At 43.1% G+C, this 17054-nt stretch overlaps 1 protein-coding gene across 1 annotated transcript; it reads left to right on the forward strand.

Moving 5' to 3' along the window:
* The first annotated feature begins 9819 nt into the window (after window positions 1–9819).
* Window positions 9820–12043, forward strand: rxfp3.2b (relaxin family peptide receptor 3.2b). Its single transcript, XM_080877619.1, has one exon. The coding sequence runs from the start codon at window positions 10002–10004 to the stop codon at window positions 11202–11204; it is 1203 nt and encodes a 400-aa protein (XP_080733745.1). The 5' UTR covers window positions 9820–10001; the 3' UTR covers window positions 11205–12043.
* The last annotated feature ends 5011 nt before the right edge of the window (window positions 12044–17054 follow it).

A 17054-nucleotide genomic window follows, 5' to 3' on the forward strand; every position in this document is an offset into this window, starting at 1 on the left:
GCAGGGGCGTTAGTGAGACCAAAGGGCATGACAAGGTACTCGAAGTGGCCGAGGTGGGTGTTGAAGGCGGTCTTCCACTCGTCGCCCTCACGGATGCGAACCAGATGGTATGCGTTTCGCAAATCCAGTTTGGTAAAAACAGTAACCCCCTGGAGGAGCTCGAAGGCAGAACTGAGGAGCGGCAGAGGGTATTTATTTTTTACTGTGATGTTGTTTAATCCGCGATAGTCAATGCATGGCCGGAGGGTTTTATCCTTCTTTTCGACAAAGAAGAAGCCTGCCGCGACTGGAGAGGTGGAGGCCCGAATGAGGCCGGCAGCCAGGGATTCCGTGATGTACTTGTCCATAGCGTCTCGTTCTGGAAGTGAGATGCTATATAGCCGACTGGTGGGTAAAGGAGCTCCCGGGAGCAGTTCGATAGCACAGTCATAGGGTCTATGCGGAGGGAGTGACTGGGCGCGGGCCTTTTGAAACACCTCAGCTAGGTCGTGATAAACAGAGGGCACATTAGTTAAATCAGCTGATTCCAATACCCCAGAAGAGGGCGTTTCAACGCTTGGAGGCGAGGCTGCTTTAAGGCAGGTCATGTGGCAGTCCTCCCCCCACCCAGTGACACGCCCCTTCAGCCAATCTATGTGAGGGTTGTGCTGTTGTAGCCAAGGATGGCCGAGAACTAGTGGAGTGCGAGTTGCCTTAAACACCAAAAAACAGATTTCTTCAGAATGATTGCCAGAGAGGGTGAGCTCGACAGGCTCCGTCACCAGAGTGATGTCTGGAAGGCATTGACCTGACAATGCCGTAACACGTAATGCATGAGGCAGGGGCTCCAATAGTAACCCAAGTTGCCGGGCTAACTGACAGTCAATAAAGTTTTGTTCCGCCCCAGAGTCGATTAACACCGATAGGGAGCGGCTCTTAGAGTGAATGGAAAGCGTGGCCGGTAGTGTTAAACGGGGAGGAGCTTCTTCCTGGCTCAGCTCGCCCACCAGTACTCCTACCATCACTGGCGGGCGCGCCCTTTTGCCCGCGAAGGGCAGGTAGCCACAACATGTCCCCTGTGACCACAATAGAGGCACTCACCGGCGGTAATCCGGCGCTGACGCTCCGCCGCGGTGAGATGGGAGCCGCCCAGCTGCATGGGTTCCTCTCCGTCCCCGCTCTCGTGAGTCCGGGAGGGGCCGGCATCCGCCATGGCGCCGGTGCCAGAGATTCCCGCAGCCTCATGGAAGTTGTAGTTCCGCTGCGACCGGCGAGCCCGTAACCGCTCATCCACCTTAATGCACAGGGACATTAGCTCATTAAAGGAGGCAGGGAGATCACGCATGATTAGCTCGTCCCTTAATTCTTCTCTGACATTGTTCAGCAACGTGCTCCGTAGCGCCTCCTGATTCCACCCTGCCTCTTCTGCCAGAATCCAGAAGTCGATAGCGTAATCAGACATGCTTCTCCTACCTTGTTTGAAGTTGAGGAGACGGAGAGCAGCGGCCTCTGCCCCGGTGCCTGGGTTAAACACATTCTTAAACTTGGAGAGAAAGTCAGCGTAGGTGATGACAGGATCAGAGTTTAACACAACCTGGGCCCACTTTAGCGCACGGCCCCTCAGAAGTTGAACGAAATAAGTGATCTTCGCCCCATCGTTGCCATGAAAACGCTGCAGCTCGCGAAACGTCAGAGACACCTGAGCCAAAAATCCGGCGCATTTGTCAGACTCACCCGAGAATGGTTCCGGTGTGGGTAAAGGTCCGTCAGACGGCGTACCGACCCGCGGTGAGCTACCTGACGCTACGGCGGGCGGTGCCGCCTGGGGAGCCGGGCTGGGCGGCTGGGGATTCCCTGGTTGCGCATTTCCCGCCAGCGGTATTAACTGCGCCACTGCCAGGGTCAATGCGGCGACATCCTGCCGTAGCTGCCCGAGCATTTGTTCATGGCGGGCCAGCGCGGCTTCCTGGGCGGCCAGAGCCCGGCCCACGGGGTCCTGTCCTGCTGAGTCCATAATGGCTGGATCGTTCTGTTAAGGGGTTCCGAAAGAGACTCAGGCGCAGGCCAGGGTTTCCCTTTAAGCGAAGAACAGTGCGTTTATTCACAGTGAACACAATCACCAAGTGGCTATGTACAATGTGCAGGGGAAACGGGTCCGGGTCGCCAGGGTCCGTGGGAAACAGGGTTAGGGGAAAAGGTGCTCCACACTTTCTGTACAAAAGCTCCTCCTCAGTCACTCCTCTCAGAATCCGGTTCCAAAAACGATGCTGATAGTTCAACGATCCAGCGAAGACTAGTGCAGACTCGCCATCTAAGTAGTGCAGTAATCAGCTGGGATCAGCGGCCGGTGTGGTGATGAGCAGGTGTGTGGGCCAGCAGCGGGAGCCCGCAGTGAGCATCGCCGTGGCGAGAGAGAGAGAGAGAGAGAGCAAACAAACCACAAACATATTGCCCAATAGAGGATTGACCAGCAGGGCACAGGGACCATGACAATTTCCTGTTCCACTCCACTGGAAATGGTTTCCTCGTATTACTTTTTATGGCTTAGGAATTACTTGTGATTAATAATTAATCTGTGTGACTCATGGATCCAAGCTTGGAAAACACTGTCACCTTTCAGGATTTTGGGCTTGTACAAAATGTTTGTTGTGCGCAGTTAGTATCAACTTGTTTGCAGAAGGGTTGAATGTGTGTTTGACGTAAACAATGCTTTAATTCAAAGCACTGAGATGAGTCGAGATAACCACATTTTACATGCATATAAGCAAACTGGCTGACACTGGCTGACACAATGTCTCACCATCGCTGATGTTCACCTGACCCTTCGCTCTTTTATTTGACTCTGCGTAGCTTCGTTTTTAATCATACTGAAAGTCTTGACCACCAGTGTCTCTAATCAGCACCTCATCACTTTAATAAATCAGATCCCTATGGACCCGGGAGGGCCCTTATACATCTGCTCCCACTGAGTGCAGGAGTGTGTGGCCATGAGGGAATCTGGGAACGACAGAGTGTCTAGACCCCTCATTGTTATTTTTTTAATCAAATTAATGGATGTACAATTTGACTTTTTTTTTCTTTCAGTGTGAGATGTTGATCCAGATCATCCAGGGGAGTACTTCCAAACTTTCTGATTAACACAATTATTTTTCCAGAGAGAGAAGAAGGAAATAAAACTAAACTCAACATATTCTCAAACTTGAGACTTCACAGATTAGCTCTTTCGTCTTCTGTGTGTGTGTGTGTGTGTGTGTGTGTGTGTGTGTGTGTGTGTGTGTGTGTGTGTGTGTGTGTGTGTGTGTGTGTGTCTTTTGAGACATGCTGTACCTTTGAAGTTCCAAACAATCAAACAATATATGTAATGTGTGAAATATCATTATAATGGCAGGATGACATGCTGCTTTAACATTTATCTAATCCTTGCTTTCAGCAGTACTCACTTTTTTTAATTAACTGGATTAATTTTATACTACCTTTACTCGTGCTATACTTGCTACCCATCCTTCTTCACACTGCTAAAGTCAGTTATTTCCATCTTTACTGGACGCTATACTCTGTTCAAATATCATCTGTGTGCAAACAGACTCTTGACCCAAAGCACACATTAACAGAGGAAATTATCAGTGTAAATCCTAAATAAATGCTATTTGACCTATTATATAATGTCCACAGTAGGAGCAGTTTCTCTAATATGAGTGACTTTTTAATCCACTATGCAAACCTTAGATATTGGTGGAGTTTTGCAAAAGAATTAAGTGAATGAATGAAGGTAAGTGTGCATATTATTTTCATGTTAATATGGTAAAATGGACTGAATGATGCACTCAAATGTAACATAATTAGTTGAAAGGCAGATCAACTAACAGAGACATAAAGTATTTACAGTACATTAAATTATATTAATTGTTGAGTGTACTGTCCAAAATCCTGAGAATCCAGTTTATAGATACCTGATTGCTGCTGTGTTTGCATGTAAAATCCCTGCAGATTAGTCGTACAGTATCTGTATCCATCTTAATTATTCATGTATATTTCACAGTGTGTGGCAGATACTGCAGACAAACAGTCCATGCAGTTCTTTCCATTTTGTTGCACTTGGCAAATAACAGTGATGCAATTTTTCAAACTATGTGAACAGCTGGCTTTGACTGGACAGGCTTTCAATTTCATTTTGACAGCCTGACAATTTAACTTTCAGCATGGACACAATTCAAAGATAAAAAGGAATCACAACAGCCACCACTGATATTAAAGAAATATTTCTCCACAAGCAGTTGGCATGGCTGACTTTTGTTTCAGTCTACATGTGTACCAAAGCATGAATTGTGGGGATTTAAGACACACAAAAAACAAAACAATGGACAACAATGCTCATATTGGGCTAGATGAAGAAAGATAGTTAAAAAGTGAAGGCTCAGACACAGAATGTAGTGCAGTGACTCTTGCTTGTGATCAGTATGTCAGAACTGCAGGCAGAGTGCATGCCGTGAACTGTTAGTGGGGCAGACATCTCACTGTGAGTAGGAAGCATTTGAAATCAGCTTTGGATCCAACCACCTTATTAAGATGCTTGGCAATTTAGACATAGTGAATAACTGGAGCGCTCTTTGACTTAAAGAGGTTATCTATCATAAACAATATTAATAGCGTCTTCTCTGCTCAGAAGAGTACCAATTAATTTGAATCGTTGGTGAAAAGCTGGAAAATATTCCTGCATGAAAGTCTCACTCCAGTCGTGCATGTGAGCATTAAAGTCCCCTGAATATATGAAGTCTTTCTGACATTTATCATTCATTTTAGGTTTTTGATTTTTAAGAATAATTTGTTTTACAGGATTTGTATGACTAAATAAAATGTGTACTGACTACTATCGATGAACTATTTAGAGCTGTGAGATGTAGCAATTCATAGTAATTCCTTTACTGACAACTAACTGGAGGCTGATGTGGCAAAAGAAGGAAATCTAAGATATTTTTAAGCTTAACTAAGCACACAGTGCAACAGGAAATTCCAAAAGCAGGCCGCAAAGATGATTTTATGATGTATCCCAGAAAGAAAACTGAAAACCAAGGGTTAAAACTGTTGTTACTCTGACCCAAATCCTGCTTCACTACAGGCCTCAGGTGAACTCAGACATTGACAAGGTTGAAAAAGAGAACAAAGCAGGGAGGTAAAAACACTGAAAGCCACATGGATCTAAGCTTCTAAGAAATAAACTAGGGGAGGTAGCAACAATAAACTCACACCACACAACAGAGAGGTAGACAGAGGACGGGAAATGAGAAAAGAAACACTCAGCAAAACAAGGAGTACGGATTACAACAAAAATCAGTCTGGAAGCAAACATTAGTGTCTGTGTAATCCCTTCTAAAAGTCTCGATTTCTGCCTGCGCAGAACAAACTGCAGTCCTGGAGTTTTCAAACTAAAACTGGGTCAGGAGCTTTTTTGAACACTCTCTATTTCTGCGGCACTTAAATCTCTATCAATATTTTCTGCCCTTGCTCTGAATGCTGTAAGAGTAAGAAACAATATTGGTATAAATGACGTTTTAGTGGACAGATTAAAAAGAGAACAGGGCTATAATTCAGCAGAGTGCTTTTGGATGAGTGTGGAGGGTGGTGGTTAACATGGATCAACACAGACCTACATCCAAAAAGCAGAGCAAACCAATGAAGCACTGAGCGCCACCAGAATTGGAAGCTCAACTCGACACTAAAGCTAAGAAAATGTCACACAGGTATAGACTGGTGTCGTCCTTACAAATGCATGCAATATCTACTAAAACACTCAATGCTCAGGTCTGGTTACATTTTTTGTGATTTTAAAGAGACGATTATGATGAACTTACCCTTAGAGCTTCTGAGAGAAAGTTTAGCAGAATTTGGGACCAATGGTGTTAAAGTGTTCTAGGCAAATGTTTGACAGCGGAATTGAATCTCCAGAGTACAGCCTACACCAAATATTAGCCTAACAGATGACAATCTGAAATTGTTGGTTTTCCAGCCCTAGAATGGCAATCATTCTCAAGGTGATCCGGACATTTAGCCTGGGGCCAGCTCTGTTAACTGGTAGCCATATGCTCTAACGTGGGATTTTAACGCCATCAGTATTCAGTAAGTAACAGCCGCTGTCCTGCAGAGGCAACACAACTGTTAATTAATTCAAGGAGGCAATCAGAACTCAAGGTGCAGTCAGTTCAAAAACAGATCCATGTAATCATTCTGTCTTTTTTAATGATCTGCAGGATGAATGAACAGTCAAAGGTATTCTCATAGGTGAATTAAACAGAGGTCACAGCAACAGCAAAATGAAAAATGTTGTCATTCAGCCACAGCGTTTTTATGTTCGCTCGCTTAATGCAAGTTCAGATTTGCATGAACAATCAGAACAACTCCATCAGCCATCAAGCTAGGGTATATATATATATATATATATATATATATATATATATATATATATATATATATATATATATATATATATATATATATATATATATATATATATATATATATCTTTTCAGTGAATAAAGGGAAGGCATATTAGCTAGGATTACCTGAGGTTTCCGTCACGTCTTTAGATCTCTTTTCATTTATCACGACAGTGTCTACGTGAACCATGTCTACTCAAACAAAGCTTGTCCGTTTCAGTGGGTAACTAAACTTTCACACATGTATCTGTATGTCACTGTAAACTGCTTTTCTGGATGCAGATGTTGGGTCGCTTCTCGCCCTTTGGACATTTAGGTTTTATGGCAAGAAGCATAAATTAGAGACTTAATTTATTCTCTGATATCCAAAGCAGTTTTCTTTGCTTTAACACCATATAATTATTCTTGGCCTTTCCGCGTTTCTATTACAGCCGTAATGAAAGGTGTTTCGCAGCAATATGATGAAACAACACACCATCAGTCATAACATGGCACACTGTGAAACATGGTCAACACCCAAAATATCTGTGCAGGTGGAGTGTTGAGCATGAAATCCCTTTTATCAAGAACACGGGCGTTTCAGTCTCCTTTCATGATGTTAAACCAAGGTTCTCTACAGAAATGTCTCTGCCCTTTCCTGACTATAGCAGTAGCAGAGCACACGTACTTCTGTCTCATGGTCTGTTGAAGATGTTGAGGCAGTTGTATCTATGAGAATATTAGACTACGCTGCATCCTGACACGCATGACACTAAAAGCGTACCCAGTGCAGGAGTCCTGACCACAGATCAGTATGTGACAAAAGCAAGAACAGGTTGCAAGAAAAGTGTTTTGGTGTGCAACCTGTGAAATATCTGTGGCTCACTGAGAAGCCCAGTGTTCTTCATCACAGATTTAAATGCTTTAAACATTAAACCAGTCACACTGTCAGCGCCTACGCATTTGGAGGTTTAAGGATTGTTAAGATGACAAGAAGTGAGTTCCAACGGATTAAAAGTGTGCAGATTATTATTATTTTTTTCATCTTGTCTTGTCTTTTTAATTTCTTCAGAAAGTTACAGGGAGGGATTACTTCCAGACACAGGAAATGCTCCTCAAAAACTCAAGGAAACTGAGTAAAACACTGGTAATATAGTTTGTGTTAGAGTCCCCTCAGTTAATGAGAAAAGAAAAAAAGTTACATTTGATCAAAGTAGCTCTGCAGCGTATTATTGGAGTTAATAATGTGACACAAAACCACAGATTCAGAACCCTCACAATATCATGCAAATTAAACTACTTCTATGCTCGAGGTTGTTTTACACTGACTGGACACCATGCAAGTTTCCTGTAGCCCTAGTTTCCTGTTCCTAGCTGACAGGACTGGTACCTGGTATGGTTCCCTGCTGCTATACCCCATGAGCCCCAAGGTTTAATATACTGTGCATTTAGACATGCTCTTCTGCTTACCTTGATTGTGATAAGAGTGACAAATGTAGAGTCTTGCCTGTGGCAATCAATAAGGCATTTTCACCCAGACAACTGCTGCTCACTGAATATTCTTTTTTTTTTGAGGGGGAAACCTTAGAGATGGTTATGTGGGAAGATCAATGTGGATCAGCAGTTTCTGAGAAACTCAAACTACCAGCAACCATGTCATGTTCAGAGTCACTTACATCATCTTTCTTCCCTCTTCTGGTGCTCGGTTTGAACTATAGCCGGCCATCTTGACCATTGTTTGTATGTTGGCTGCTTTTTCTTCTATTCTTGTGATTCCACACTGGTTTAATCTATGAACAGCAGTGTTGCATGTTTTTCTGTCCATGTATATTATTCTACATAAGCTGTGTGTTTGGAACCATAAAGACATAAAGTGTCTACCAATCACATGTTTCCAAGTGACATTGTATGGTGGATCAAAATCTGATGGTACTTTTCTGATATCATAATTCCATCAGTTTTGATAAGATCCCCAAAACCACTGGGTAAACTGCAGTCCGAAACCATGGCAGAGCCTCCATGTTTTACGGATCATCATCGTTTATTTATATAGCACTTTAAAAACACACCTGGTACACCAAAGTGCTGTACAATACAAATGTAAATATAGGAATAAAATAACAAAAACCAGACATAGCAATAAAAATGTCAGTTACCCACAGAGTTAAAAGCCAGGGAGTAAAAATAGGTTTTTAATCAGGACTTAAAAACTGGCACTGATGTACGGATGGCTGTAAACACTCACCGTTGTACCTCTTTTGACCTCCATTGTAAATTTCAATGACAATTTGAAGCAAAAAGTTCACATCTGAATTCAACTCTCAATGAAACCAGTACTCTCAAATCGTGTGTCAGGATTGGATTTTTTCTTGTTTGTGGAGGACTGGCCAATCAGATACTGTTTATCTGTTTTGTTCTTCATTTGAGGTCTGCCACTTAACCTGTGTAGTTTAGACCTTTTTATTTAATTATTTTTGTTTTCAAGGAGAACTGTTCCTCCCTTCATCGCCCCGCGGTGCATTTTCTATGCGTTAGTGATTCATAAGTCAGTGTCAAGTTTCATAACAAACAAATATTAAAAATCCTCTCAAATGGTCAGCAGTCAATAAATGAAACAGTCAGTGTTGAAAGAAAATCTATTTTTTTGTTGTTGTTGTTGTTGTTGTTGTTTGCTTTTTCGGGGGGGGGGGGGGTTGCTCAAGACGACTTTTTGAAATTACTTTATGGGAAGCAAAATATAAAGAATTGAGGGGTGGTTTGAGACTTTTGCACAGAACTGTATATGTCTAAACGACAGGTGAGATGCTACTGTGTGATTGGCTGATTAGATATCCGCTTCGAAGAGGAGGTGACGAAGTGTCCCTAACAAAGTGGAATCGTAAGTCTGTGATTAACGCGCTTATACGACTTCGGAACTTCTAGGTAGTATTGTTTCTGGCTAATATTTCTTAGCTGCTGGCATAATAATAAACGTTACACGGGTACACGTGGTTTCACCGCCTTTAAATTCGCCTTTGATGCTAATCAGAAACATAAAAGTGATGCTGTGTCCTTGATCCTTGTCCTTCAGCTCCTCAACAAACGTCCCGAACGATCACGTCAAACACAGCGCCGTGTACAGTCAGTCCGCTCTGTGCATATTTTATGCGTACGTGTCTCCACGTCTCCAAAAGCTCCTGTTCACAGGTGACACTGTACAAACAAGATTATGGATGTGCCACTGTCCTGTCAAAATACATTAAGACTCAGCGCTGACGGACATTCTGGGAGACTTTGATGTGGCTGCGGCTGTAAGAGCGCGGATTCGCTCTGGTCCTATCATCCTCTTGGTGAGGTGAAGAGCGTCAACGGCGGGGCAGAGCTTTGCGCGTTCACGCGAAACCTATAAACGGACGTGGCGCGCGGAGAGCTGTGAGTAGTGTGTGGAGAAATGAGGAGAGAATAACGGCGGCAGAGGATGGCATCTACAGCGCCATGGGAGATAATCTGATGACACATGCAACAGAAATGCTGCAAATGCCATCTGCACAAACTTTTTTCTCTGTGTTCTGAAGACACGGCAGCTCTTCAACTTTGCCCTACGAGGTGATATGTGAGAAGGAGAGGCCAACCATGCAGCTGAATGAGTCTGGGGTTCAAACGGTGGCACCCGAGCCATGTCAGCAACAAATACTACAGGACGACTACAATGGGAACTGCAGCGAAGGTTCCACCACTAACATGTCACTGCACTGCTGGCTGCAGCTCCTCACCAAGGAATCTATCATGGAAATTCAAGGAGACAGCTCCAGCGTAGTGGTACGTGTGATGATAGCGTGTGTCTACTCTATCGTCTGCGCTCTGGGGCTGGTGGGGAATTCACTGGCTCTGTATCTGTTGCACTCCCGTTACAGGCAGAAGCAGTCGTCCATCAACTGCTTTGTGATGGGGCTGGCTATCACAGATCTACAGTTTGTTTTGACCTTGCCTTTCTGGGCAGTGGACACAGCCCTGGACTTCCGCTGGCCGTTTGGTCGTGTGATGTGCAAACTCATCAGCTCTGTCACCACCATGAACATGTATGCCAGTGTATTCTTCCTCACAGCTATGAGCGTGGCACGTTATTACTCCATCTCCTCCGCACTGAAGATACACAGCCGACGGACAGCAGCTGCCAGAGCCAGGTGGACCAGCCTGTGCATCTGGGCTGTTTCTTTGCTGGCCACTTTGCCTCATGCCATCTACTCCACCAGTGCCCAAGTATCTGATGAGGAGCTTTGCCTGGTGCGCTTCCCAGACTCTGGCAGTTGGGATCCACAGCTCCTTCTGGGTCTATATCAGCTTCAAAAGGTCCTAGTAGGTTTCCTTATTCCTCTAGTTATAATCACCGTCTGCTATCTGCTGCTGCTTCGCTTCATCCTAAACCGGCGCATTGCAGGTGCAGCGGGCCCAGAGGCAAACCAAAGCCGGCAAAAGCGTCATTCCAAAGTGACTAAATCCATTGTCATCGTAGTTCTCTCCTTCTTTCTCTGCTGGCTTCCTAATCAGGCACTGACACTGTGGGGTGTGCTCATAAAGTTTGACCTTGTGCCCTTCAGCAAAGCTTTCTACAATGCACAGGCCTATGCTTTCCCTCTGACTGTTTGCTTGGCGCACACCAACAGCTGCCTCAACCCTGTGCTCTACTGCCTGATCCGCCGGGAGTTTCGGGCAGGCCTCAAGGAACTTCTCCTGCACGCCACGCCATCTTTCAGGAGCCTGACTCATCTGCTGCGTCGCAAGGCCAAAGTGGCTGAGGCACCACCTGTTTTGGTGCTGGTCCAAATGGATGTCTGACTGGGATGATTGGGGAACTCGAAACATTCCACCTGCGGTACTATTGATCTGTTTACCAAGAGGGCATATGTCTCACCTACTCTGTCGATGCTGAAAATCGCATTTCTTTAAAAAAACAAACAAAAAAAATGCAGAATTATAATGTACTGCACGGTAGGATGTGCCTCACTTCTACTGTGTTTCTCAAGATTTTCTCTGCATCACATATTTCTGTTGTTACAGTTGTTCACTGTTTCAGTCTCCCCGCTTCTGTCGAGCAATACTGCTCTCGTGTCATGGACATGTATAGCTGTTAATCCAAAGTGAGATTCAAATAGTTGCAGCACTCAGGCGTAATTTTTTTTTTATGCATACTGGTAAATTACTGTGTTTGTGTTTGTTTACTGGTACAAGTGTGTAATTCTTTCGTCAGTATAATCAATGGAACAAATGGAATCAAAATAATTAATTTTAAAAAAACAGGACAGTGATGCTTAGAAGTGTTTGCTTTATTTAAAATATCATAAAAGAAAAGAGCAATTTAATCGCCTGTTGTTGTATCTGTGGAAAAACTAAAGAAATGAGCGGGGGGGGGGTAGAATTTGTACATTTTATTTTTGTAGATGTATGGAGTAAAATAGTAGTGCTTGTTGCATTGTCCTGGAGAAATGACTCATCTCTTGTGAAAAAATAAAAGGCAAATAAAATGTACAAGAGCTAAAATCAATTTCCTGAGCTTTTCGGGGTAAGGCAGCATGGCATCAAAGACTTCAGCGTAATGAGTGCATAGTTAGTAAACGTCTCCCTTGTGGAAAGCTTTGAGGATTAGGACTTGAAGTGATCCATTTAAGATTTTATACCCCTGTGCAGCAAATAGTATATGATTCATATTTCATATTTTGAACTGAGCACGTATACTGTGTTGTATGCACACAAGATGAAAAATTTACGATCATTATTTCTCTCTGTCTCACTCTCGCTGACCTTAGACAGCCATGCAAATATACTCAGATGCGTTCTTTTTCTTACTTTATATGTGTCAGTCTGAAAATTATGATGAAGTATGTCGAATTTCCTCTAAACATCTGCATTATATGTCAGACATTTACTTTAAACCAAAGCATTTTTTCATTTAAAAAAAAGGCATCTCATGGTTGGACAGACCACCAGTGCCACAAACAGCCTTTTTATCTCTGGTAAATTGAACAGATACATATGTTGACTGGAGCTTCTGTGGTCATAGCATCAGCTTTCATACAAGACAGCTGCTAATTTGATGTTTTTTCATTTAAATCATAATGACTGATAATCCTGTAAATAAAATAAAGACTAAATAAAAAACTCAGCTTGAACTATTTTGAATAATTGGGCCAGATCACATTAGAATTCAGAGCCCGTAAGAGGAGAGATAAAAAAGGAAAATAGTCAGAGGTGCTGAGAGTGTGCAAAATAAAGTGGTGCTAATGTTATGTAAACAATCCCACACCGGCAAGAGGGCATCAGACAACAGAGACTCCCTTCTCTGTTCTTTTATTGATGAGCTTTAACTTTCTCATTCTGTGCTTGTGCAGCTCTCCTTCAATCACTAACAACAGCAGCACTGCGCTGCACAAATAATGAACAAAGGTGTTGCTAACTAGACTGCATGTCAGATAGAGGGGGCAGATTTTCTTCGTCTCTTCTGTTGAGAATGGGATTCTCGCTCTTCAGCGCAACTTTTGTGTGAAATGAAGTGTAGCAAAGCCGTAGTCTAAACATAAATACTAAATAAAACACTTGTGTGGTTTGAAATGTCTTTTCAAATTGCTTTGTGGACCTAAGCTGATGCTTAGTGTCATTCTTAGATAGAAGTATATGAAAAATGCCAAACAAAAGCTTTAGGTAAACAATGGCCCCAGACAACCAGAGTTTGCTGCATTGCATTATAGTTTGATAAAGGCTTTAGCGATTCTGTTCTACATGATTGATTTTGCAGGGTGCCTATGCCATAAACAGATATGTGTTCAAATTATCATAAACAAAGTCATACACAGAATACTTTGACTCGAGTAAAATTCAGGTAAATAGAACCTTCGATTTTTGGGGCTTTTGTAAAAATATGCTTGTTTGCTATGAGTAACCTGCTATGTGCTGCACTTGAAGGAAAACTGTACGCACAAGCAGCAGGAACAATTGGGTCAATAGAGGCATACCCCAGTTTTGCCCCGTGCCTTCAGTGGGTCAGCCTGAACAAGCTGGGAGCAGAATCTGCAGCAAATAACAGAATCAGTGACTTTTGTAATCTTGCCTGGTTATAAATTCACTGAGGAAAGATCTCTGGGCCAATTTTGCCTTCAGAATACCCTAAAGCAGATTAACTGCATATCATGGGCCTTTATTTATATAGCAGAGAAGAACCAACGCACCAGATAAACTAACTTTTCACAGAGCTTTGTATGCAACATTGTTACATCTTGATTGTGCAAAGACATAACTGTATTAGGAAAGCGTGATAGCTCACTTAGCATGAGCGCATTTCAAAATCTCTATGGCTCTCACACCTTGGATTCATCACAGAAAGCCTGCATGATACAGATTTGTACCATCAGGATGTGAGTAAGGCCTGCTGGGCTATCCATAGAAAGGTTCACAGTTAGACTCGGTTCAGAAAAAAATGACTTGTTTCACGTGAAGTTAAAACTATGATGGTGCTGATAAACAAGTTCTATGTAGATCTACCTATCTATCTATCTATCTATCTATCTATCTATCTATCTATCTATCTATCTATCTATCTATCTATCTATCTATCTATCTATCTATCTATCTATCTATCTATCTATCTATCTATCTATCTATCTATCTATCTATCTATCTATCTATCTATCTATCTATCTATCTATCTATGGGTACCCATATCCACATAAATAATAATACTATATACTATAATAATGATCACACAGCCCACTGCCCTCAGCAGCTCCATTTGGCAACAGAATAAAGATTCCCTTGATATATAATTCCCTTGAAAAACATGCCAGCATGCACTGAATATGGACAGGCTGATGTTACGAAATCAGTTTCACTGTCATGGTCCGCGGCCCGGCGTCCGGGGTGCTGCTGGGATGTCCACGCCCACGAGCGTGGCTGCTAACCCCACACCTGCATCCCATCCCAGGCGATCACCAGGTGGACTATTTAATCCTGCCCTACCTGCTGCTCCACGCCAGTCCGTAGTCGCCTCTCAGCGATCACAACTCGGCGTGTTTTTGTTTTCGAGCCACCTGCCTGTCCACCTGTCCACCTGTCCGCCTGAGATTTGGTTCACATTCAGCTTCGCCGTCTCGACCCCTTTTGGAGCTCCACCCCCCTCTGGTTCACTCGGCCCGGCTATCACCGTGAGACGCACACTCCACCTTCCCTCGTATGCTGCCTTTTTTCCGCACCCCAGTAATCTGTCTCTCTTTTTGTTTTACAGCCTCTCACAGCCCCGCTCTCGGCGTTCCCTGTGCGGTCCCTCGGTTTCTTCTGGTTTCATACGTTGTTTTTCTGGCTACCCTCACGGGACACCTTTAGTTGCAATAAAAATTACTTTCTTTATTCGCTCCTACCCTAGTGTGTGTGTTCTGCTACTGGGTCCTGCCTGCGCTCGGAACTTCGGTTCATGACATTCACTCCGGTTCTTTTTTATTCCTTGAGGCATCCAGAGACGGCGCCGGGGCTCTCTGTCCTGGTTGTTGTGTCCTTGGGCAAGACACTTTACCCTACCGCCTACTGGTGTTGGCCACAGGGGCCGATGGTGCGGTATGGCAGCCTCGCTTCTGTCAGTCTACCCCAGGGCAACTGTGGCTACAACTGTAGCTTGCCTCCACCAGTGTGTGAATGTGAGAGTGAATGAATAATGGAATTGTAAAGCGCTTTGGGTGCCTTGAAAAGCGCTATAGAAATCCAATCCATTATTATTATTATTATTATTATTAACATATTACAAACACTGAGACCCCCACTCTGCATCCACTGGGCCATTGGCCCCTTGTTGTCTTACATTGACAGATAAGCATGTGGAGAGTCTCCTGCAAACCTGCTTCTAAGTTATAACAATTATGAGTTTTTATTAAAGGTACAAGCATCAGCAATCCCCAACTGTAGCTTCCTGTCTCCTTTTATGACAGGCAGACCCCCAGTGTACATAAATTCCTTTCCTGTCACAGGCTGGGTCTCCGACCCAGCACTCTGAGTTTTCTTTGTATTTTTTGATATGTTATTTTTGTGTTATTTCCTATTTTGCCTTTAGTTTAGGCAGTTATTGGTTATTGTTCCTGGGTTTTCTATGTTTTGGGGTTTGGTATTTATTCATCACGTATTAGGTCTGTTAAGTTGTGTTGTCATGTTTAGTTTTAGTATTTCCTGTTTTATTCTGACAATGTCATGTGTTCTCTGTTAATTGTATTTAGCTTTTCTCTCCTGGTCCTGTCATTAGGTTTATGGCTGTCAGCTGTTTCCCCGTATGTTTCCACTTCCCCTGATCACCTCATGTCTGTATTTAAGCCTTTTGTTTTCTTCATGCCATTGTCGGGTCGTCTGTTTATTCTGCCCTAGTTCTAGCCTGGTTCTGTTTATTTGACCTCAGTCTTAGTTTCGGTTTTCGTCTGTTATGTATTATTAGTCTTAGTCATGGTCTTTGCTTGTTATTTTCCACCACAGTCATAGTTTAGGTTTTGGTCTCAGTACCGTTTTAGTATTTTGTTTCTTAGTGTCTTGTCAGTTTACTTTGGTTTCCTGGTTTACTTCTGCCGTCTTCTAATAAAGCCTCACCTTTCTGTTAAAACCTTACTACCCCTCGTCGTCATCTGCTTTTGGGTCCTGTTTCCACACACATCGGCGCACCCCGCCGTGACATTTCCCTCTACACAATTACACACACTCTCAAGCCTACAGCTAAGCCAAACGGAAACACAGACAAATCCTTCCCTATTCCTCTCATCTACTGCTGGACCCTTTTATCTAAGCAAATTTAACACATTGTATTCTAATAATTGTTTTCTTGTACTCACACTGACCTGAGAGGACAGATTTAGATTATGAATATATTGATATATTGCAAAGCCAGTCAGTGCAAAGTAAGAAGTAACTTCTCATTTTTAGGAAATGAAAATGAAGAGACTCAGGACATGAAGGACAGGTTCATTAGCAGAAAAGCTAAGGCATCTGAAACACTCTCAGCTCTTAGTTCTGCTGCTTTTATCCTTATACTTCATTATGCATTGATTGCAAAAGATCCGACGGGGTGTGTGTGTGTGTGTGTGTGTGTGTGTGTGTGTGTGTGTGTGTGTGTGTGTGTGTGTGTGTGTGTGTGTGTGTGCTTTTTTCTTTTTTGTTCTTCAGTTTCCAAGAATGCGATTATCTGAGCTCTTAACATAGATAAAAGACTCACCCAAAGTCCCAAAGCATCTTTTGTCCACCTTTCCATCTTTCTCTCTCTCTTATGACCTCTAACACGTGGAAGGGCACTGCACAACCAGGAGGTTATTGAGTTTTAACAGTAAGCTAATAGACTTAACAAAATGCACTTAACTGCCATTAATGAAAGGCCATTTGATCAATACTCATCTAAATTCTCCCTGGGACATAATGTGATAGTTGAAGGTTGCACAACACCCTTGGTGCTGACCTTTCTCTGATGCTTAATGATAGCCTGACAATGCTTGTATCGCTAGAATATTTAATTTTCCCTCATTAGCAGACTCATCAAACACAGCATTGACTTTTTCAGCTGTGGATGGGATATTTTAGGAGTGGTGTTTATCCCGCATAGTGTTGAAAGAGATCCCATGCACCCTATCTGTGCATGCCGGGCAATAAACTGAGCTGATCATGAAATGTGCTGGGGTT

The sequence above is a fragment of the Rhamphochromis sp. 'chilingali' genome, assembly GCF_963969265.1.
Source record: "Rhamphochromis sp. 'chilingali' genome assembly, chromosome: 3".
NCBI lineage: Eukaryota > Metazoa > Chordata > Actinopteri > Cichliformes > Cichlidae > Rhamphochromis > Rhamphochromis sp. 'chilingali'.

Excerpts from the sequence above, each read along its gene's own strand:
- rxfp3.2b (XM_080877619.1), top strand. The coding sequence starts at position 10,002 with ATGCAGCTGAATGAGTCTGGGGTTCAAACGGTGGCACCCGAGCCATGT.